The sequence below is a fragment of the Salmo salar genome, chromosome ssa11 (genome assembly GCF_905237065.1).
Source record: "Salmo salar chromosome ssa11, Ssal_v3.1, whole genome shotgun sequence".
Lineage (NCBI taxonomy): Eukaryota > Metazoa > Chordata > Actinopteri > Salmoniformes > Salmonidae > Salmo > Salmo salar.
The window spans coordinates 73504114-73528795 of record NC_059452.1 but is presented as its reverse complement, the minus strand read 5'-3'; the positions used below and the strand labels follow the sequence as shown (position 1 = coordinate 73528795).

The 24682-nt window shown below is 44.6% G+C and overlaps 1 protein-coding gene across 3 annotated transcripts in view; it reads right to left on the bottom strand.

Moving 5' to 3' along the window:
- Positions 1-24682, bottom strand: part of LOC106563019 (tenascin-like) — an 83991-nt gene that overhangs the window by 35086 nt on the left and 24223 nt on the right. For 2 of the 3 annotated variants that reach the window (XM_014128210.2, XM_014128211.2), the window contains exons 2-12: positions 21669-22237; positions 18889-20853; positions 18202-18465; positions 17764-17879; positions 16741-16894; positions 15482-15751; positions 15069-15254; positions 14760-14849; positions 12871-13134; positions 5648-5833; positions 1457-1546 (exon numbers count right to left, since the gene is read on the bottom strand). In XM_014128210.2, the coding sequence (XP_013983685.2) occupies positions 1457-1546; positions 5648-5833; positions 12871-13134; positions 14760-14849; positions 15069-15254; positions 15482-15751; positions 16741-16894; positions 17764-17879; positions 18202-18465; positions 18889-20853; positions 21669-22152 (4069 nt within the window). In that variant the 5' untranslated portion in view covers positions 22153-22237. The remainder of the gene's footprint in view (positions 1-1456; positions 1547-5647; positions 5834-12870; positions 13135-14759; positions 14850-15068; positions 15255-15481; positions 15752-16740; positions 16895-17763; positions 17880-18201; positions 18466-18888; positions 20854-21668; positions 22238-24682) is intronic. The other variant, XM_045689921.1, reaches the window with a different exon arrangement.

Here is a 24682-nt window from a genome sequence, read left to right as displayed (position 1 = left end):
TGCCTCTCGGGCTTCCTTGCCAGCCGTGTTCCCTCATACCGTTGCCATTGGTCCTTTTCTCCTGCCGCCTCCGCCCTTCTGAGTGCCTCCACCTGTTCCCATGGGAGGCAATCCCTTCCGGCCATTATCTCTTCCCAAGTGTAGGATCCCTTGCCGTCCAGGATGTCCTCCCATGTCCAGTCCTCTTTTCCACGCTGGTTGGTCCACTTGTGGTGGGAAGTTCTGTAACATCTGTTGTTGGAATGAGACCAAGGTGCAGCGTGGGTTGGGTTCATCATATTTTAATATAAACGGTGAACAAGCAAAAACCAAAACAAGAAGTAACACAACGAACGAACAGTTTCGCAGGCTTCTCACAGCAATGCAAAAACAACTTCCCACCCCAGACAGGTGGAAAAAGGGCTACCTAAGTATGGCTCCCAATCAGCGACAACGATGTACAGCTGTCCCTGATTGAGAGCCATACCAGGCCAAAACACAGAAATACAAAACATAGATAGGGAACATAGAATGCCCACCCCAACTCATGCCCTGACCTGACCAAACCAAACTAGAGACATTAAAAGGAACTTTAAGGTCAGGGCGTGACAACACCAGACAGTCGTGAAGAGGGCACGACAAAACCTATTCCCCCTCAAGAGACTGAAAAGATTTGGCATGTGTCCTCAGATCCTCAAAAGGTTCTACAGCTGCACCATCAAGAGCATCCTGACTGGTTGCATCATTGCCTGGTATGACAACTGCTTGGCCTCCGACCACAAGGCACTACAGAGGGTAGTGCGTTCGGCCCTGTACATCACTGGGGCCAAGCTTCCTGCCATCCAGGACCTCTATACCAGGTGGTCTCAGAGGAAGGCCCTAAAAATTGTCAAAGACTCCAGCCACCCTAGTCATAGACGGTTCTGCCTGCTACCGCACGACAAGTGGTCCCGGAGCTCCAAGTCTAGGTCCAAGAAGCTTCTAAACAGCTTCTACTTCTAAGCCATAAGACTCCTGAACATCTAATCAAATGGCTACCTAGACTATTTGCATTTGCCCCCCCCCCCCTTTTTACACCGCTGATGCTCTCTTTTATTATCTATGCATAGTCACTTTAATAACTCTACCTACATGTACATGTACATATTACTTCAATTACCTCGACTAACCGGTGCCTGTATATATTCTCGCTATTGTTATTTTACTGCTGCTCTTTAACTACGTGTTACTTTTATTTCTTATTCTTATTCCTATTTTTTAAACTGAATTATTGGTTAGGGGCTTGTAAGTAAGCATTTCACTGTCAGGTCTACACCTGTTGTATTCAGGGCATGTGACTAATAAAATTTGATTTGATAATGATGTGTTTGCATTGAAAGTTGCATCTACAGGTGCAGAGTGTGTGTGGTCACTGTGGTGGTGGGTATTTGGACAGCTGTTGAACAGTGGCTATTCTATGAGAATGTGTTGCTCTCACCAGTGGCTGCGTTTGTAGTGGCAGGCAGGCTCTCCCTCTCGTTCTTCACTGCGGTCACATCAATCTTGTATTCTGTACCTGGTTTCATTCCTATAATTGGGGAAAACAAAGATGGCCTGGTTTTAATAGCTGATTTTGAAAAGGATTTGATAAAGTACGACTGGAGTTTATATATAAATGCCTAGAATATTTCAATTTAGGAGAAGCTCTTATAAAATGGGTTAACCTGTTGGGTCTAGGGGGCAGCATTTGCACGTCTGGATAAAAAAAATGTACCCGATTTAATCTGGTTACTAATCCTACCCAGTAACTAGAATATGCATATACTTATTATATATGGATAGAAAACACTCTAAAGTTTCCAAAACTGTTTGAATGGTGTCTGTGAGTATAACAGAACTCATTTGGCAGGCAAAACCCTGAGACATTTTCTGACAGGAAGTGGATACCTGATGTGTTGTATTGACTTTAAACCTATCCCATTGAAAAACACAGGGGTTTAGGAATATTTTGGCACTTCCTATTGCTTCCACTAGATGTCACCAGCCTTTACAAAGTGTTTTGAGTCTTCTGGAGGGAGATCTGACCGAACAAGAGCCATGGAACGGTGATGTCCCATTAGACACCTGGCGCGCTACTTCATGTTGGGTACCCTCGTTCCAATACGTTATAAAAGAGTATGCATTCGTCCACCTTGAATATTATTCATGTTCTGGTTAAAAAGGCCCTAATGATTTATGCTATACAACGTTTGACATGTTTGAACGAACGGAAATATATTTTTCCCCTCGTTCATGACGAGAAGTCCGGCTGGCTTACATCATGTGCTAACGAGACGGAGATTTTTGGACATAAATGATGAGCTTTTTTGAACAAAACTACATTCGTTATGGACCTGTGATACCTGGAAGTGACATCTGATGAAGAGAATCAAAGGTAATGGATTATTTACATAGTATTTTCGATTTTAGATCTCCCCAACATGACGTCTAGTCTGTATCGCAACGCGTATTTTTCTGGGCGCAGTGCTCAGATTATTGCAAAGTGTGATTTCCCAGTAAGGTTATTTTTAAATCTGGCAAGTTGATTGCGTTCAAGAGATGTAAATCTATAATTCTTTAAATGACAATATAATATTTTAACAATGTTTTCTAATTTTAATTATTTAATTTCTGACGCTGACTTGACTGCCGGTTATTGGAGGGAAACGATTTCCTCAACATCAATGCCATAGTAAAACGCTGTTTTTGTATATAAATATGAACTTGATAGAACTAAAAATGCATGCATTGTCTAACATAATGTCCTAGGAGTGTCATCTGATGGAGATTGTAAAAGGTTAGTGCATCATTTTAGCTGGTTTTATGGTTTTGGTGACCCTGTCTTTGACTTGACAAAACATTACACACAACTCTTGTAAATGTACTGTCCTAACATACTCTAAATTTATGCTTTCGCCGTAAAACCTTTTTGAAATCGTAAAACGTGGTTAGATTAAGGAGATGTTTATCTTTCAAATGGTGTAACATAGTTGTATTTTTGAAAAATTTGAATTTTGACATTTATTTGGATTCAAATTTGCCGCTCTTGAAATGCACCTGCTGTTGATGGAGTGCACCACGGGTGGCACGCTAGCGTCCCACCTAGCCCCAAGAGGTTAAAGTTATGTATAGTAACCCTATGTGTAAATATTAAATAATGGCTACATCTCAGAATGTTTTAAACCATCAAGAGGAGTAAAACAAGGTTGTCCACTATCGGCATATCTATTTCTTATTGCCATCAAACTGTTAGCTGTTAAAATTAGATCCAACAATAATATTAAGGGGTTAGAAATCCTGGGCTTAAAAACAAAGGTGTCATTGTATGCTGATGATTGATGTTTTCTTTTAAAACCACAATTAGTATCCCTCCACAGCCTCATAGAGGATCTAGATACATTTGCCAACCTCTATGGATTAAATCCAAATTATGATATTACGTACTGGATCACAAAAAAATTCAACTTTTACATTACTGTGTAGTTTACCAATGAAATGGTCTGACAGGGATATGGACATACTCAGTATACCAATCCCGAAAGAAAGAAATGATCTCACTCCAATACATTTTTATAGAAAGTTAGCAAAAATAGATAAGATCTTGCTACCATGGAAAGGAAAATACCTGTCTATTTGTTGAAAAATCACCATGATTAACTCTTTAGTCATATCACAGTTTACCTATTTGCTTGTGGTTTTGCCTACACCTAGTGACCTGCTTTTTTAAATTATATGAACCAAAAAATATTCAATTTTATTTGGAATGGCAAGCCAGACAAAATTAAAAGTGACTATTTATATAACAAATGTGAATTTGGAGGGCAGAAATGATTGAATATTAAAGCAGTAGGCCTCTCACCAAAGGCATCAGTCATACAAAAGTCATACTTAAATCCGAAATGGTTCTCTTTCCCTTTATGGCCTTTTTCCCTTTATTCAGATTACAACTGCTCACTTTCGGTTATTTGAAAACTAAATAATCTCCAAAATATCGTTATTTTTTAAAGAAGTCTTAGAAAGTTGGTTGCATTTTCAGTAAAAAAAAAGACAGAACAAATAATACAACAAATATTGTGGTTAAACTCAAATATACTAATTGATTAAAAATATATATTTTTCGATAACATTTAAAAAAAAAAGGTAGACTTTTTGAAAATTATATCATAAATAGGACTGGTGGATTTATGTCACACATGCAGCTTACACAGACATATGGAAATGTCTGCTCTACCCAAAATTACAACCAACTAATTGCAGCATTACCACAAAAATGGAAGAGGCAAGCAGAAGGGGGAAAAAGTAAGGAACTTGTCTGTCGGCCCTGCATTAAAGACCATAAATGGTTAAAGAAAATATAAACATATACCAATTTCATTTAAGGACCAAAAAATTGACTGCTGTGCCATATAAATACCTAAATAGTTGGGAAGAGATTTTCGATGTACCTATTCCATGGCACATGGTTTATGAATTGACACAAAAAATAACGCTGGATTCAAAATTTCACATTTTTAAATTTAAATTATTATACAAAATTCTTGCAACCAACAGAATGTTATATATGGGGGATACAATCTTCGAAGGTCTGCAGATTTTGCTGTGAGGAGGCAGAGTCATTAGATCATTTATGTTGGTACTGTCCATATGCAGCTCATTTTTGGTCACAGAAGAATTGCAACATTTACCTAGAACTAACACTGCAGATAGCAATACTGGGTGATTTGAAAAGTCATAGTCAATCAATCAATAATATCATTATTTTAGCAAAATTTGGTATCTTTAATTTACAATCTGTAGAAGCTATGACAATAGGAAGGTCCAGTACTTTTTTGAATCATCACAGCACAGTTGAAAATTATACAGCAAATAGAAATCCAAAATGGATGGTGTTAAGAGATAGATGGGAGGGGTTGAATGGAGCTGAAGGGTGGGACTAATAACAACAAGATAACCAATGTAAAACAAAATGTATATAGGTTCAGAAATGTTGTGAAATAGGACAGTTACAAATAGAAATCAAACTGGATGGACATCAGAAATAAAAGAAGGACTAAAAACAAACAAAATGTAACTATTGCAAAATAGGTTGGCTCTAAAATGTGTATAGTATGTACAAACTGAAGGTAGAAGCTTAAGGGTTATTGTTTATTTGTTTACTCCAATTGGGGAGGGGTGGTAGGGTTTGCGGGGAATAATAAAGGTATATTCTAAAAAAAGTATGTATATGTATGTATATATGTATTTGTATGTATATATGTATGAATGTTTATGTATACATATATGGGTATGTATGTGTATGTATGTATGTATGTATATGGATATATATGTTTACCACAAAAATATATGGGGGATTGGAAATGATGCAGACAATTACACTGATGGAAGCAACAATCTATCTGTAATATTAAAACTGATCAACCCCTTATTAAAAAAAAGAGAGAACAAAAAAAAAATGGATTTGACTACCTGATTACATGATTAGTTTCAGTCCAGTAATCGAGAAGAACATAGATGGATTTCAGTACCTGATTTGATTTTAATTAAGAATAACAGTGTTGTGATTGTCATAGCAAATCCTAACTTGCGAAAAACCCTTATACCTTCTACTGACATAATTGCATGTTATGATTTGGTCATGGTTGACCCTCACCAGTGATGGTGGCCTGAGTGTTGTCTCCTGACCCACGGGGGAACACCTCCTCGCCATGGGAATCCCCAGAGATGGGGCTGTACTTCACCATGTAGCTGTCAACATCTGCCCGGCTGTTTCTCCACTCCAGTGTGATGCTGTCGTCTGTCTGGCCCAGGGGCTGCAGGTCTTTGGGGGCGTCCAGGTCTGTAACAATGCAAGAAGAAGAAAGGAATATAATAAGGACTGTTTACAGTCAACCATTGATAAATCCAAGCGTGCAGTAAACCAGAGCATGCTGTTATCAGGAACACTTTAAAAAAGGGACTGGAAATGGCGACTTCATCAGGAGAGGTAGACTTGGGTGATATATCAAAGTACATCCAAAATGATTCAAAGTGTAACCTGTAACCTCTAGAGGACAGAAGAAAAACAAAAAGAGTGGTTAACCTGTGTGAAGAAGATCTGGATAGAAGAAATAACTGGTGGAGTAAAAGTTGAAACATAAATAGCCACACAAGCACAATGATTGATTACAGTAACAAAAGGTTCATTACCTTTTGTCTAACTTTCTCCTATTGAGGATTGGAAGTGATAATTCTGCATTCATCCCCATTTTCTATCTATGGCACTATGCAGGTTCCTTTGTCAGGGATCATAAACGTCCACATGCATCAGAGATGTACGTTTACACTGAGCAGCTCATGCATGAATGGCCCCTGAACGAGGGCCATTCATTTTTGAAGGTTCCGGGCAGTCCACCGTAGAGACAGTATCCAGTACACTTCAAACAGATGAAGAATCCATGCACTGCCAAAGTTATCCTACGGCTTTGTCTGCATTCCAATATCTATAAAATGTACTGTCTGCTCCATTGCAGTTTAAAATTGCAATGCCATCATGCAAAACATGAAAGGCTTGATTTTGAACTTTGCAACTATTTAGAACAAATCCTATCTTTGTTATCCAGGTAGACTTAAAATGAGAGATCTTTCAACAACAAAGGGATATCTATCATACTGAAGGCATGCAGCCCAAACGAAAAGCACACAGTATACCTGTAACTGTGACTGCTTCAACTGTCAAGGATCTTTGCTTCCTCCATAAAGCTTTACTCAATATTCTGAGGATTCCCTCAGGCCTCGAATTCTAGAACCGGTGGCATCTCCATGGAGATGGATCTCTTTTAATACCCATAATCCCATTGTCTCTACATTCTCCAATATAACTATCATAAACAAATCAAATAAAAGTTTGTCACGTGCGCTGAATACAACAGGTGTGGACCTTACAGTGAAATGCTTACTTACAGGCCCTAACCAACAGTGCAAAAAAGGTTTTAGGTGAACAATAGGTAAATAAAGAAATAAAACAACAGTAAAAAGACAGGCTATATACAGTAGCGAGGTTATAAAAGTAGTGAGGCTACATACAGACACCGGTTAGTCAGGCTGATTGAGGTAGTATGTACATGTAGATATGGTTAAAGTGACTATGCATATATGATGAACAGAGAGTAGCAGTAGCATAAAAGAGAGGTTGGCGTGTGGTGGGTGGCGGGACACAATGCAGATAGCCCGGTTAGCCAATGTGCGCGAGCACTGGTTGGTTGGCCCGATTGAGGTAGTATGTACATGAAGGTATAGTTAAAGTGACTATGCATATATGAAAAACAGAGAGTAGCAGCAGTGTAAAAAGAGGGGTTGGGGGGGCACACAATGCAAATAGTCCGGGTAGCCATTTGATTACCTGTTCAGGAGTCTTATGGCTTGGGGGTAAAAACTGTTGAGGAGCTTTTTGTCCTAGACTTGGCACTCCAGTATCGCTTACCATGCGGTAGTGAAGAAAACAGTCTATGACTGGAGTGGCTGGGGTCTTTGACAATTTTTAGGGCCTTCCTCTGACACGCCTGTTGTCAGGAGCTTCCTCTGACACCGCCAGTGATGTACTGGGCCGTACGTACTACCCTCTGTAGGGCCTTGCGGTCAGAGACCGAGCAATTGCCGTACCAGGCAGTGATGCAACCAGTCAGGATGCTCTCGATGTTGCAGCTGTAGAACCTTTTGAGGATCTCAGGACCCATGCCAAATCTTTTTAGTTTTCTGAGGGGAGTAGTTTTTGTTGTGCCCTCTTCACGACTGTCTTGGTTTGTTTGGACCATTCTAGTTTGTTGTTTATGTTGACACCAAGGTACCTGCTCCGCTACAACCCCGTCGATGAGAATGGGGGCGTGCTCAGTCCTTCTTTTCCTGTAGTCCACAATCATGTCCTTAGTCTTGGTTACGTTGAGGGATAGGTTGTTATTCTGGCACCACCCGGCCAGGTCTCTGACCTCCTCCCTATAGGCTGTCTCATCATTGTTGGTGATCAGGCCTACCACTGTTGTGTCGTCTGCAAACTTAATGGTGTTGGAGTCGTGCCTGGCCATGCAGTCGTGGGTGAACAGGGAGTACAGGAGGGGACTGCGCAGGCACCCCTGGGGACCTCCAGTGGTGAGGATCAGCGTGGCAGATGTGTTGCTACCTACCTTCACCACCTGGGGGTGGCCCGTCAGGAAGTCCAGGATACAGTTGCAGAGGGAGGTGTTTAGTCCCAGGATACTTAGCTTAGTGATGAGCTTTGAGGGTACAACATGTGCCTTTGGTACCAACGAGAGTTCAAATCCTTTGGACGTTACAATTAAGACTGTCAGCTCTGCCAGTTAATACTCAAGCTCAAGCCCCATCCCTGAGATCTGTGGGTCTGGGTCCGTGGCGTCTAACAACCCAAAGCTAATGATATTGTCCTTCGAGCATATGAGAGTCGTAAGTTCAGGGACCGGGTTGGTAAATAAAATGTTAAAGATGCTTCAACAGAAACAAAAATGGACAAATTCAGATAAGGGAGCTCTTATGGGTTGTGTCTTACTGCACTGTTAACCTCAGTGTCTCACTGCACTGTTAACCTCAGTGCCGTCCATTTCTGCCCCCCAATGAAAGTAAATTAAAGCCTACAACTTCCGGACCTTTGCCATCAGTAATTCAACATTCTTCTGTCAAATATTGGTATGAATCTGAGAAAGTGTCACGTTCGTCGTAGGAAGGAGAGCAAAGCGCAGCGTGGGTATCGTTCTACATCTTTTATTTTAATGTGAAACTTTGCAAAACAAACAATAAGCTACAAACAAAACACAAACCGTGACGAAAGAGGTGCAACATGCACTAACTCAAAATAATCTCCCACAAACACAGGTGGGAAAAACAACTACTTAAATATGATCCCCAATTAGAGACAACGATGATGCCTCTAATTGGGAATCATACAAAAACCCCAACATAGAAAAAATAAACTAGAACAACAACATAGAAAAATTAAACTAGAATAAACCCCCGAGTCACGCCCTGACCTACTCTACCATAGAAAATAAGAGCACTCAATGGTCAGGACGTGACAGTACCCCCCCCCAAAGGTGCGGACTCCGGCCGCAAAACTTGAAACCAAGAGGGAGGGTTAGGGGGGGTGTCTAGTGTTGGTGGCGGCTCTGGTGCAGGACGAAGAACCTTCTCATCCTGCGGATCTGCCAGCATTGGAGGCGGCTCTGGTGCAGGATGAAGAACCCTCTCATCCTGCGGATCTGCCAACATTGGAGGCGGCTCTGGGGCGGGAGCTCCCCCCTCCGCTTGGAGTTCCTCCCACTTTTGTGGAACCGGACCGTGGATCGTCGCCGGAGGCTCCGGACCGTGGATCGACGCTGGAGGAACCGGACTGTAGATCGTTGCCGGAGGAACCGGACCGTAGATCGTCGCCAGAGGAATCGGACCGTAGATCGTCGCCAGAGGAACCGGACCGTAGATCGTCGCCGGAGGCTCCGGACTGTCGACCGTCGCCGGAGGCTCCGGACTGCGGGCCTTCTCAGGAGGCTCCGGACTGCGGACCATCTCAGGAGGTTCCGGACTGGGGACCATCTCAGGAGGTTCCGGACTGGGAACCGTCTCAGGAGGTTCCGGACTGGGAACCGTCTCAGGAGGTTCCGGACTGGGAATCGTCTCAGGAGGTTCCGGACTGGGAACCGTCTCAGGAGGTTCCGGACTGGGAACCGTCTCAGGAGGTTCGGGACTGGGAACCGTCTCAGGAAGCTCCGGACTGGGGATTGTCGCCGGAAGCTCTGGAACAGGAAGGCGCACTGGAGGCCTGATGCGTGGGGCTGGCACAGGTGGCGCCAGACTGGTGACACACACTTCAGGGCGAGTGCGAGGAGCAGACACAGGACATACTGGGCTGTGGAGGCGCACTGGAGACCTGGTGCGTTGAACCGGTGCAGGATATCCTGGACCGTGGAGGCGCACTGGAGGTCTAGGGCGTAGAGCTGGCACAACCCGTCCTGGCTGAATGCTCACTTTAGCCTGGCAAATGCGGGGCGCTGGCACAGGACGACCTGGGCTGTGAATGCACACTGGCGACAGTGCGTAGAGCTGGCACAGGATATCCTGGACCGAGGAGGCGTACTGGAGACCAGGAGCGCTGAGCCGGCACAACCCGTCCTGGTTGAATGCTCACTTTAGCCCGGCAAATGTGGGGCGCAGGCACAGTGCGCACCGGGCTATGAATGCGCACTGGAGATACAGTGCGCATCACCGCATAACACGGTGCCTGACTGATCACATGCTCCCCACGGTAAGCACACCCGCTCTGCAGTACTCTCAATGCCAACACCTCTCTCTGGAATCTTTCGTCGAGTTCCTCACTCAACTCCCTGACTGGCTCTGGTTCACCCCTCGGCTTCTCCGACCACTCCGTGTGCCCCCCCCCCCCAAAAAAATGTTTTGGAGCTGCCTCTCGGGCTTCCATTGTTGCCATGCTAATTCCTCGTAGCGTCGCCGTTCCTCTTTTGCTGCCTCTATCTCCTCCCTTGGATGGCGATTTTCCCCAATCTGCGCCCAGGGGCCCTTGCCATCCAGAATCTCCTCCCATGTCCACTCCTGGCCACACTTCTTGGTCCTCTGGTGGTGGGAGATTCTGTCATGTTCGTCGTAGGAAGAAGACCAAAGCGCAGCGTGGGTATCGTTCCACATCTTTTATTTTAATGTGAAACTTTGCAAAACAAACAATAAACTACAAACAACACACAAACCGTGACGAAAGAGGTGCAACATGCACTAACTCAAAATAATCTCCCACAAACACAGGTGGAAAAAACAACTACTTAAATATGATCCCCAATTAGAGACAACGATGACCAGCTGCCTCTAATTGGGAATCATACAAAAAACCCAACATAGAAAAAAGAAACTAGAACAACAACATAGAACATTTTTACTAGAATAAAACACCCAGTCACGCCCTGACTTACTCTACCATAGAAAATAAGAGCACTCAATGGTCAGGACGTGACAGAAAGAGCTTGTGTTATGACATATGTTTGGATTGGTGAAGCTATTGCATCCCAAGCCAGAAGAGCAGACATCTTTTTTTGTTTCTCTTAGGATTATAAAATGCAATTCAAAACTGTTAGCAGTGCAACAGGATCCATACATTTAGCACTCAGCATGTTGAATGTTTCCCACCTGATACTATGGTTTAATCAATGCCTGAAACAGAACTAAAACAATTTTCTTTACGGATCACCCACACATACAGTGGGGGAAAAAGTATTTGATCCCCTGCTGATTTTGTACGTTTGCCCACTGATAAAGAAAGGATCAGTCTATAATTTTAATGGTAGGTTTATTTGAACAAAAAAAATATTCAGAAAAACGCATGTCAAAAATGTTATAAATTGATTTGCATTTTAATGAGGGAAATAAGTATTTGACCCCCTCTCAATCAGAAAGATTTCTGGCTCCCAGGTGTCTTTTATACAGGTAACGAGCTGAGATTAGGAGCACACTCTTAAAGGGAGTGCTCCTAACCGTAGCTTGTTACCTGTAAAAAAGACACCTGGCTACAGAAGCAATCAATCAATCAGATTCCAAACTCTCCACCATGGCCAAGACCAAAGAGCTCTCCAAGGATGTCAGGGACAAGATTGTAGACCTACACAGGGCTGGAATGGGCTACAAGACCATCGCCAAGCAGCTTCGTGAGAAGGTGACAACATTTGGTGCGATTATTCGCAAATGGAAGAAACACAAAAGAACTGTTAATATCCCTCGGCCTGGGGCTCCATGCAAGATCTCACCTCGTGGGGTTGCAATGATCATGAGAACGGTGAGGAATCAGCCCAGAACTACACGGGAGGATCTTGTCAATGATCTCAAGGCAGCTGGGACCATAGTCACCAAGAAAACAATTGGTAACACACTACACCGTGAAGGACTGAAATCCTGCAGCGCCCGCAAGGTCCTCCTGCTCAAGAAAACATATACATGCCCGTCTGAAGTTTGTCAATTAACATCTGAATGATTCAGAGGACAACTGGGTGAAAGTGTTGTGGTCAGATGAGACCAAAATGGAGCTCTTTGGCATCAACTCAACTCGCCGTGTTTGGAGGAGGAGGAATGCTGCCTATGACCCCAAGAACACCATCTCCACCGTCAAACATGGAGGTGGAAACATTATGCTTTGGGGGTATTTTTCTGCTAAGGGGACAGGACAACTTCACCGCATCAAAGGGACGATGGACGGGGCCATGTACCATCAAATCTTGGGTGAGAACCTCCTTCCCTCAGCCAGGGCATTGAAAATGGGTCGTGAATGGGTATTCCAGCATGACAATGACCCAAAACACACGGCCAAGGCAACAAAGGAGTGGCTCAAGAAGAAGCACATTAAGGTCCTGGAGTGGCCTAGCCAGTCTCCAGACCTTAATCCCATAGAAAATCTGTGGAGGGAGCTGAAGGTTCGAGTTGCCAAACGTCAGCCTCCAAACCTTAATGACTTGGAGAAGATCTGCAAAGAGGAGTGGGACAAAATCCCTCCTGAGATGTGTGCAAACCTGGTGGCCAACTACAAGAAACGTCTGACCTCTGTGATTGCCAACAAGGGTTTTGCCACCAAGTAATAAGTCATGTTTTGCAGAGGGGTCAAATACTTATTTCCCTCATTAAAATGCAAATCATTTTATAATATTTTCGACATGCGTTTTTCTGGATTTTTTTGTTGTTATTCTGTCTCTCACTGTTCAAATAAACCTACCATTAAAATTATAGTGTCAGTGGGCAAACATACAAAATCAGCAGGGGATCAAATACTTTTTTCACCCACTGTATTTGTGTCTTACAATATGAAGGTGGAGTCAGTTGTAGAGATCCTGTTTGAACCCTCACCTGTAGATGCGGACAGGGTTACGGGGGTGCTCTTCTTTGAGCCCCTCTCAGCGACCAGGGTAATGGTGTACAGCATGCCGGGGGTCAGGTTGGTCAGGACGTAGGTGGTGGCAGTTCCAGGGACCTCCACCTCCTCCCTTTGACCGTCCCTGGAGATGTACACCAGCCTGTAGATGGTGATCTTGGCTCTGGGTCTCCTCCACACCAGGGTCATGCTTGTCTCTGTGGACTCGCTCACTGCCAAGTCCTTGGGCCCATCGAGATCTGTGGGGGAAGGTGGTCAAGTTTTCAATCAGCAATGATCAAGCCTTTAGTAAAACTCATAGGATAGTGAAAGGCAGAACATCATTTTAGTGTTTCAAACTTGGATAATACAGTTCTTTCATATTTCATTCTCTTCTATCATATCTGCTCCATGTAGTCCTGAGGTTTTAACTTTCTTTTTACAAGTTTCTTTGCCAAACCACTTGGAAATATCAGAACCTTCAAAACCACCAATGTTTGCCTCATATTGTTGCCTAACTTTCACCACCTACATCCTGACCAACCTGACTAAACACCTCCCTCTGCAACTGGATCCTGGACTTCTTGACCGGCCGCCCCCTGGTGGTAAGGGTAGGTTTCAACACATCCGCCACGCTGATCCTCAACACAGGGGCCCCTCAGGGGTGCGTGCTCAGTCCCCTCATGACTGCACGGCCAGGCATGACTCCAACACCATCATTAATTTTGCCAGTGACACAACAGTGATAGTCCTGATCACCGACAACGACGAGACAGCCTATATGGAGGTCAGAGACCTGGCCGTGTGGTGACAGGACAACAACCTCTCCCTCAACATGATCAAGACAAAGGAGATGATTGTGGACTACAGGGAAAGCAGGACCAAGCACACCCTCATTCTCATCAACGGGGCTGTAGTGGAGCAGGTTGAGAGCTTCAAGTTCCTTGGTGTCCACATCACCAACAAACTTACATGTTCCAAGCACACCAATACAGTCGTGAAGAGGGCACGACAAAACTTATTCCCCCTCAGTAGACAGAAAAGATTTGGCATGGGTTTTCAGATCCTCAAAAGGTTCTACAGCTGCACCATCGAGAGCATCCTGACTGGTTGCATCACTGCCTGGTATGGCAATTTTTTTGGCCTTCGAACGCAAGGCACTACAGAGGCTAGTGCATACAGCCCAGTACATCACTGGGGCCAAACTTCCTGCCATCCAGGACCTCTATACCAGGTGGTGTCAGAGGAAGGCCCAAGAATTGTCAAAGACTCCAGCCAGCCTATTTATAGACTGTTCTCTCTTCTACAACACGGCAAGCAGTTCCGGAGCACCAAGTCTAGGTCCAAAAGGCTTCTAAACAGCTTCTACCCCCATGCCATAAGACTCCTGAACATCTAATCAAATGGTTACCCAGACTATTTGCATTGCCCCCGCCCCTCATTTACGCCAATGCTACTCTCTGTTATTATCTATGCTTAGTCGCTTTAATAACTCTACCTACATGTACATATTACCTCAACTACCTCGACTAACCGGTGCCCCCGCACATTGACTCTGTACCGGTACCCCCTGTATATAGTCTCGCTATTGTTATTTTACTGTTGCTCTTTAACTACTTGTTACTTTTATTTCTTATTGTTATTCATATTTTTTAAACTACATTGTTGGTTAGGGGCTTGTAAGTAATCATTTCACTGTCAGGTCTACACCTGTTGTATTCGGCGCATGTGACTAATATAATTTTATTTGATTTGATAATGATGTGTTTGCATTGAAAGTTGAATCTACAGGTGCAGAGTGTGTGTGGTCACTGTGGTGGTGGGTATTTGGACAGCTGTTGAACAGTGGGCTATTCTATGAGAATGTATTGACGTAAGCTCTCACCAGTGGCTGCGTTTGTAGTGGCAGGCAGGCTCTCCCTCTCGTTCTTCACGGCGGTCACACCAATCCCGTATTCTGTACCTGGTTTCATTCCTATGATTGGGGAGAACAAAGATGGATTTGACTACATGATTACCTGATTAGTTTCAGTCCAGTAATCGAGAAGAACATAGATGGATTTCAGTACCTGTTTTGATTGGCATTAAGAATAACAGTGTTGTGATTGTCATAGCAAATCCTAACTTGCGAAAAACCCTTAAACCTTCTACTGACATAATTGCATGTTAGGATTTGGTCATGGTTGACCCTCACCAGTGATGATGGCCTGAGTGTTGTCTCCTGGCCCACGGGAGAACACCTCCTCGCCATGGGAATCCCCAGAGATGGGGCTGTACTTCACCCTGTAGCTGTCAACATCTGCCCGGCTGTTTCTCCACTCCAGTGTGATGCTGTCGTCTGTCTGGCCCAGGGGCTGCAGGTCTTTGGGGGCGTCCAGGTCTGTAACAATGCAAGAAGAAGAAAGGAATATAATAAGGACTGTTTACAGTCAAACCTTGATAAATCCAAGCGTGCAGTAAACCAGAGCACGCTGTTATCAGGAACACTTTAAAAAAAGGGACTTGGAAGTGGAATTGAATTGGGACTGTAAAAATATTGTTTGATCGAACACAGTTTACACTTATCAGGAGTGCACTTATCAGGATTGGATATAATCATGCCCCTACCTGTGGTGAATATCTCAGAGACTGGCTCACTGGTGGTGTCTCCCCTCCTGGAGATCAGGGACACCTGGTACTCAGTGTCTGGGCTGAGGCTGTCAATACTGTACTGTTTGTCTGAGGTGGACAGGTCCACGCTGGTCCTCTCTGTGGGGTGGGAGCTGGGGCCATAGGACACGGTGACACCGTCCACCTGGGCCACGGGCTGGAACCAGGTGACCAAGCCTGAGCAGTCCGTCACGTCACGCACCTCTACCTGTCTGGGGCCATCAATCCCTGGGAGAGAGAGACACAAGGAGGATGACCGATCTGTGCATAGGCTGTTATGTTCTCTTTGTTATGGGCAATGATCCCATGCATTTTTAAGTGATCACTTAGGGCAAGAGACACAAGGACACATATTCTAAATACATTTAAAGACCGGCACAACATGTTATAATTATGGCATAACAAATGTCATTAAGTTTGGTTCCTCTGACTGTTTGGTTGTGATGTCACTGTTCTGTGTTCTGATAGGACCTTGGTAAGTTCCTGTATTTATTTTCACAGGAGAAATTGCTAAATTCTGTGCCGTGGTGACATCAGTGTGTGATATAGGCCATATAGGTTCATATAGCCCAAATAATCAACTCTATTATTCATTATTCCTGAAAACTGTGCTGATCTTAAGCCTGGAAATACATTATGCAGGAGTCAAAAGGAGAAGATATTTACAGGGTCCATCCATCATTGAAGAATGGTAAATTAAATGAATTTTCCATGCACAAGGAGGTATTTCATGCTAGAAAGCATTTGACCATAATGTATGGAGTGACAGTGTGCAGGAACTGCTACGGTAACCCCCTGTCAAGAGTTTATGGCAGGGCTCCTTGAAAAATACAAAGACTCTCTATTGCAAAATGTAGGTTGGCCTGAAATTCAGCATATTTCACTTCTACAAAAATGCTTATTAAATTTAACTTTGTAAAACGACAATGGGAGTTTAGCCACTTTTTCTATATAGACCTAATACTATGACTGAAAGTTAAATTGGTCTATTCAGTTGTTCCTCTGTCTGCTTGTGTGATTTGTGAGGTGGAAGGAATTTCCTTATCTAACCCATGGGATATGTGTAGTCGCCAGGATGAATGGAAGTAGCCTGGTCCAGATTCATTCATGTAAGGCATGACAATGTCAGAAGAGTTAGGTTCTCAGCTGGCACATGCAGATCTACACCGGGCTGGGAAAAAGCACATTACACACATTAAAATGTGGTGTAAGCTTACTGGTGGTAATGATTTTAGTAGACTGAGGTCCTCTGGTATTGTTCTTGATGACGCCCACTGAGACCTCGTACTCCTGACCAGGACCAAGCCCTGACTGCTCATACATATTCTGGGAGGATGGAAGGGTTGTCAGGATCTTCCCATTCTCCTCTTTCTGAAAGGTCAAAGACATATACGGTTTTAAAACAACACTATTTCTGGAATCATACATAGCCTACTTACATACCCAACAGTCTGAGGTAAGCCACGTCAATTTTTCCTTTGGATCAAGGAAGTAAATCTTTCACACAGTTAATGTTGACTTAAACAATACCAATTATTACAATATTTCATTTTTGCAGCGGAATCTTTTGTAAGTCTTTGATTGCTTCACATTGCTTCACATAAGAATGCTGCAAACAAAGCCCATTTGGCCCATGGTGATAGTGATTGAGTGCTGATCATCGATTACAGGTCCTTCCATTTTATGTATGGGGCAATAAAGCCAAAGTGCACAGGAGAATGGGTTAAGGACAGTGAAAGGAATAAACACCACTGAGAATGTCCTGGCATCCCGAGACCTCCCTGAGGAGTGTTAAAGCGAGGTTACACAGCCCTTTGTAAAAATGTACTCATGGACAATAAGAAGGGATTTATGGTTTATGGTTGCACAGACCTTTGCCATATTGCAGCTAAGCAGATTTGTTATTTTCCATGTACTGGTTCACATCATCATCATTGTGTAATGTGTAAAGTACAGCACACTTTGGTAGTGTGATGGCAATTTGTGGTTTGTTGTGTGTGTTAATTTTTTTACTTTGTTATTCTGAGTTAGCTGAATTGAAAACTGAACTGACCTCAACCCTGATAGCTATTGCTACTTTCTGGACATGATAACTAGCCGAGCATGCCAAGATCTCACTAAAAGAGCAGCTTGTGCAAATCTGTTGTCTTGTCCCTGAGGTTGGAAATCCTGGGCAAGACCTAGCAGGGATCGCTTGCATAGAGATGGATAAATTGCCAGAGAGAGAAGGACAGACTGACCGTGTTGCGGACATAGAGCTCCCAGGCATCAAAGGGAATGTCCAGCTGATCCCACAACACTTCTACTGAGGTGTCCCTCACCGATTTGAACTTCAAGCCATCTGGCTCTGGTAGATCTGACAGGACAGAGTGAGACAACGGAATATATTATGCCTGATGCCAAAATATTGTACATTGAGACAGTGTGGGGTTTAAAACATGTGAAGCATCAATGAAATGTAGTTTATTTTTATTTTTTTGTCACCTATTCTAAAAGGAAAGCATTGTGTAAACATTGTGCTGTGAAAGTTTCTCCACTGTACCGGATAGCATTTTGATTATGGTTAATATGTGCAAATTGTCTTTTCCTGACAGTCTAAAGAGGAACACATTCCCATGAACGCAGGCTGCTCAGCGAAGTCTTCAGATTCTGAGCTCCATTAAGAAGGTATGACCTACTTGTAGCCACCCTGGCGCTGATTGGGATGCTCTTCTTGTTGCTAAGGATGGCATAGACGTTGATCAGGTACTCGATGCCGGGCTCCAGCTCGCTGACTGTGGCAGCAGTCTTGTCTCCAGGCACTCTGAACTCCTGGTATAGACCCCCAGGACTAGTGGGCACATATGCAATCAGATACTCTGTCACCAGCATCTCGTTGTTCCAGGTCAGATCCACTGTCTCGGTGGTGACCTCTGTTACAGTCAGGTCCTTTGGAGGTGAAACTAGAGAGAGCGAGAAAGAAAGAAAGAGAGAGAGAGAGACAGGAAATAGTCTGACCTTTCTATTGTCTCAGACACTTGGTTTCCCATGCCCCCATCCACTAACAGTCCTCTACACAAAGAAAATGCATTCCCCAGACTTACATCTGGCAGTGGTCTGGACTGCCAAAGATCTTTGAGACAGAAACACAGACTTAAATGCATTTGGAATCAGAGGAAATCATAATGGAACTTTTAATCCTTTTCTCAATCTCTTTCAAAATAATTTAAATGCTTTCTCATTATTTTGGGATTTGATAAAGTTTTGGATTTAATGTGTCATTCAGCAAGCACATGGAAATATCAAACAGAACAATTACTGAAATGAACTGAACTAAATTATCCACACATAGTTTATTTTTCTCAGTTGAAAGAAACCGTTCTTACCTTCTGAGCAGTCTTCTCCGATGTATCCCTCATCACAGAGACATTGTCCATTCACACAGCGGCCCATGTCCTGGCAGTTGTTGAGGCAGCTCAGCTCTCCACAGTTGTCTCCCATGTATCGCTCCTCACACATGCACTTCCCATTAACACAGTGTCCCCTGTTGTTGCAGTTATCAGGGCAGGTGAGTTCAGAGCAGTCGACACCTGCATAGCCCTCCAGGCAGACACATTTGCCATCCACGCAGTATCCCCTGTCCAGGCAGTCATTGGGACAGTGCTTCTCAGTGCAGTCTTCCCCTGTGAAGCCCTCGTCGCAGACACACTGCCCATCAACGCAGCGTCCACGGTTCAGGCAGTTGTTGGGGCAGCTCAGCTTGCTGCAGTCCTCACCGGTGAAGCCAGCATAGCAAACACACCGGCCATCCACACAATTTCCACTGCCATAGCAGTCTGAGGGGCAGATCTTGATGCTGCAGTCCTCACCACCGAACCGTTCATCGCACACACACTGTCCGTTGACACAGCGGCCCCGGTTGAGGCAGTTGTTGGGGCAGGAGAGCTCAGAGCAGTCCTCTCCCTGGTAGCCTACATTGCAGACGCACTGCCCGTTGACACACTGTCCCCTGTTATGGCAGTTGTTGGGGCAAGCCAGCTGGCTACAATCCTCTCCTTGGTAGCCAGCATTGCAGATACACATGCCGTTGAAGCAGACACCTCTATCGTTGCAGTCACTGGGGCAGGTGAGCTTGGAGCAGTCCTCTCCAGTGTAGCCAGCGCTGCAGACACACTGGCCATCCACACAGAAACCATTTCCCAGGCAGTCGCTTGGGCAGGTTTTCTCCCCACAGTCCTCCCCGGTGAATCCTTCTTCGCAGTAGCAGGTTCCATTGACGCAGCGGCCGTGGTCGTAGCAGTCATTGGGGCAGATGAGTTCGGAGCAGTCGTAGCCCGTCCAGGGCTCTTCACACACACACTCCCCGTCCACACACTTTCCTCGGCTTAGGCAGTTCTTCAGGCAGTCTGTCTGAGAACAGTCCTCTCCAGTGTAACCCTTGGCACAGACACAGACCCCACCAATACATTGTCCGTTCCCACCACAGTCCACTTTGCAAACCTTGAGTGAACAGTCGTCCCTGCCAAAGCCCTCAAAGCAGATGCACTTCCCATCCACGCAGCGACCTTGGTCCTGGCAGTTGTTGGGGCAAGAGAGCTCAGAGCAGTCCTCTCCCTGGTAGCCTACATTGCAGACGCACTGCCCGTTGACACACTGTCCCCTGTTATGGCAGTTGTTGGGGCAAGCCAGCTGGCTACAATCCTCTCCTTGGTAGCCAGCATTACAGATACACATGCCGTTGAAGCAGACACCTCTATCGTTGCAGTCACTGGGGCAGGTGAGCTTGGAGCAGTCCTCTCCAGTGTAGCCAGAGCTGCAGACACACTGGCCATCCACACAGAAACCATTTCCCAGGCAGTCGCTTGGGCAGGTTTTCTCCCTACAGTCCTCCCCGGTGAATCCTTCTTCACAGTAGCAGGTTCCATTGACGCAGCGGCCGCGGTCGTAGCAGTCGTTGGGGCAGATGAGTTCGGAGCAGTCGTAGCCTGTCCAGGGCTCTTCACACACACACTCCCCGTCCACACACTTTCCACGGCTTAGGCAGTTGTTTAGGCAGTCTGTCTGAGAACAGTCCTCTCCAGTGTAACCCTTGGCACAGACACAGACCCCACCAATACATTGTCCGTTCCCACCACAGTCCACTTTGCAAACCTTGAGTGAACAGTCGTCCCTGCCAAAGCCCTCAAAGCAGACGCACTTCCCATCCACACAGCGACCTTGGTCCTGGCAGTTGTTGGGGCATTCAGACTCGGTGCAGTTGGGTCCCTTCCAGCCAGGCTCGCAAATGCAACCACAGGTGTCAGCACTGTAGTTGCCACGGCCATTGCAATAAGGCTTGGTCCCCACCTCACCTAAAAGAGCAGAGTTTAGAGATTATAACCCTCTGAATCATAACCCCGATCTTCCCCCTTTTCACTAAGACATTTCATTTTAAAATATTGTAATCAAGACAGGACTGTAATCATAGACAGGACATCCAATTATGTTCTGAATAACAACCTACAGTACTAATCCGTACAGAATATGTCTATGCCCCTATGGTCATTCCCTTTCCCTGTGGTGTAAAAGAGAAAGCACTGTTAGGTTTAGTAAAATAGATGTTCCTCTGAAGGAAGGAGAGGTGATGTAACAGCGTAGAGAATGACAGAGGACTCTAGTGCCAAAAAGTCCATTGTAGCATGGGCTGTGCCATTCAAGACATTCACCATTTTGAAGTAGTCAACTGGGTGGGACTTCCTATGGGTTAAGGAAGGACCACATAATTCTATCCAGGTCATCAGGAGGGATCAGCCAATTAATTATACTTGTGAGCAAACATTCCATAACTGCAGGTGGCAGTAAATCACTAACAATGGCTTTATAACTGTTTAAACACACTCCAGGTGGCAGTATGCACCCTTTCAGTTTGTTTACCAAGTCATAGAAGTAGTAGAAGAAGAACATGTACTACTTCAAAGTGGAAATGGCATCAATGGCACTGCCCTTGTGCTCACAGATGCCATAATGGGACAGATGCCATAATGGGACAGATTCCGTCATTTTCCTTAGTTTTGAGTCTTCTGTCATTCTCTATAGGTGACATTCATACTAAGTATGCTATACTAGCTGTGGGGATGAATGAGCCAATCAGAAGCTGGGGGTGGTTAGGTTGACATGTATACAGTACCTGTGACTGGCTGAACGCTGCAGCAGCCAGCATCTCCACTAGCGCATTGGTCTCTCAGCGTGGACACCTCTCCCTCCAGCATCTCCAATCTGCTCAGGAGGTCCTTCAGATCCGGGAGCCCATCAGTGCATGCACACTCCTGCTGAGGAATGTTAATGCGGTGAGTGAAAACTATTTGGTTCTGCCCATCCAGGGTATGTTCGGTGGTGCGGAGGCCTGAAGGCGGAGCTGCGTCCTGGGGCTTGAGGCTGGTGCTTCCTAGGGCATCCAGGTCTACTGAGCATAGGGAGCCGGAAGGGACGTTGATGTTGTAGACGTGGTTGAAGACCACTGGTTGGTCAGCGCTGGTCAGGGTCACATTGTTTCCGCCGGGGGTTGTCAAGGTCGCCCGTTTATGCCTAAGTAATTTTCTCACCAGCCCAGCTTGGCAGAGGTTGAGAAGGAGAGTCAGGAAGACACACCCTAAAAAGCTTTTAGTACCCATTTTTGTCTTTCTCAACTGGACTCAGTTTTAAGAATCCTCGGACAAAGCTTGGAAGTCTGGCCAAATCTGGATAAGTTTAGGGGCCCTGGAAGGTAAACAAAAAGACGTTGAGTCAAAGACAGCCTCAGTAATGCATGTGGATAACTAAATTTTCACACAGTCACTCTGGGGAGACGTCCATGACTGTAAAATTTGCAAAGGCAGACAATAACCTGTGCACTCTGTGAATTACAAGATGGCAATAATAGGTTAACAAACATAGTCAACAAAACTTTATAACTTCAAGTGTTCAGACTAACGCCTAACCCTCAGTATATTTTCCCGCCCAGAAAAGTGACCATACACTTACTGTGAGCCACAGTAAGCCATTGAAAGTCTGTGAATTTGTACCTAAACCCTAATATACTATACATACTGAAGGTTGCTTTTGCATCACGGGACGTCTTTGGAGACTTTATGAAAAATGGAATGTCAGCTGGATGTTAAACGATTGTGATTAACCTACCCATAGCACTCAGGGTAATTTTGGCTGGTAATTGACTTCACAGCACAAACTGAGCTCCATGTAGCCATTAGCCCTTGAAAGAAGTGTCCTACAAAGCACCATTTCCTTGCATCAACAATTATATATATACTTCAATATATATACACTTGGCCTATGTTTTTGGCACTCTGAACCCCTGCTACGTGTGTTCCTGTGCAATATATTTTGTGTGCAGTCCGTTATGGCCACACTGCTTTGATTTGAACCTGCTTTTTCTCACAAAACAGTTCAAGACAAGATAATATGTTTAACATATGCATATATATATTGTTATTACTAGTATGGCCTCAAAGAATGACATCCCCCTACCTGAGCCCTAAAGTAACTTTCCCCCCTGCTGAGCCAAAGACCCTGACCGTTTCTAGTTTTATGTTGTTTGGCTCTGTACTGAAGCACTTGGGATTTGAAATGATACAATGACTACGAGGTTAAAGTACAGGGTATTTTTATTCATATTGGGTGAACCGTTTACAAATGACAGCACTTTTTGTACATAGTCCCCCCCCATTTCAGGGGACCAAAAGAATTGGGATAAATACACTTACAGGGCCTTTGGGAAAGTATTCAGATCCCTTGACTTTGTCCACATTTTGTTACGTTACAGCCTTACTCTAAAATGAATTACATAAAACATTTTCCTCATCAATCTAACCACAATATCCCATAATAATAAAGCAAAAACAGGTTTTTAGAATTTTTAGCAAATGGACTAAAATTAAAAACTGAAATACCTTATTTACATAAATATTCAGACCCGTTATTATAAGACTCGTAATTGAGCTCAAGTGCATCCTGTTTCCATTGATCATCCTTGAGATGTTTCTAAAACTTGATTGAAGTCCACCTGTGGTACATTCAATTGATTGGACATGATTTGGAAAGGCACAGACCTGTCTATATGAGATCCCACAGTTGACAGTGCATGTCAGAGCAAAAACCAAGCCATGAGGTCGAAGGAATTGTCCGTAGAGCTCCGAGACAGGATTATGTCAAGGCACAGATCTGGGGAAGGGTACAAAAAAATGTCTACAGCATTGAAGGTTCCCAAGAACACAGTGGCCTCCATCATTCTTAAATGGAAGAAGTTTGGAACCACCAAGACTCTTCCTAGAGCTGGCCACCGAGCCAAACTGAGCAATCTGGGAAGAAGGGCCTTGGTCAGGGAGGTGACCAAGAACCCGATGGTCACTCTGACAGAGCTCTAGAGTTACTCTGAAGGACAACCATCTCTGCAGCACTCCACCAATCAGGCCATTATGGTAGATTGGCCAGATGGAAGCCACTCCTCAGTAAAAGGCACATGACAGCCCGCTTGGAGTTCGCCAAAAGGCACCTAAAGACACTCAGACCATGAGAAACAAGATATTCTGGTCTGACGAAACCAAGATTGAACAGTTTGGCCTGAATGCCAAGCGTCACGTCGGGAGGAAACCTGGCACCATCCCTACAGTGAAGCATGGTGGTGGCAGCAGCATGACGTGCACATGTTTTTCAGCGGCGGGAACTGGGAGACTAGTCAGGATCGAGGCAAAGATGAGCGGAGCAAAGTACAGAGAGATCCTTGATGAAACCTGCTCCAGACCGCTCAGGACCTCAGACTGAGGCAAAGGTTCATCTTCCAACAGGATAACGACCCTAAGCACACAGCCAAGACAATGCAGGAGTGGCTTCGGGACAAGTCTCTGAATGTCCTTGAGTGGCCCAACCAGAGCCTGGACTTAAACCCGATAGTTTTGAATATAGTTGTGCAGCATCTCTCCCCATCTAACCTGACAGAGCTTGAGAGGATCTGCAGAGAAGAATGGGAGAAACTCCCAAATACAGGTGTACAAAGTTTGTAGCGTCATACCCAAGAAGACTCGGGGCTGTAATTGCTGCCAAAGGTGCTTCAACAAAGTATTGAGTAAAGGGTCTGTATACTTATGTAAATGTGATATTTCAGTTTGACATTTTTAATACATTTGCAAAAATAAAAAATAAACAGTT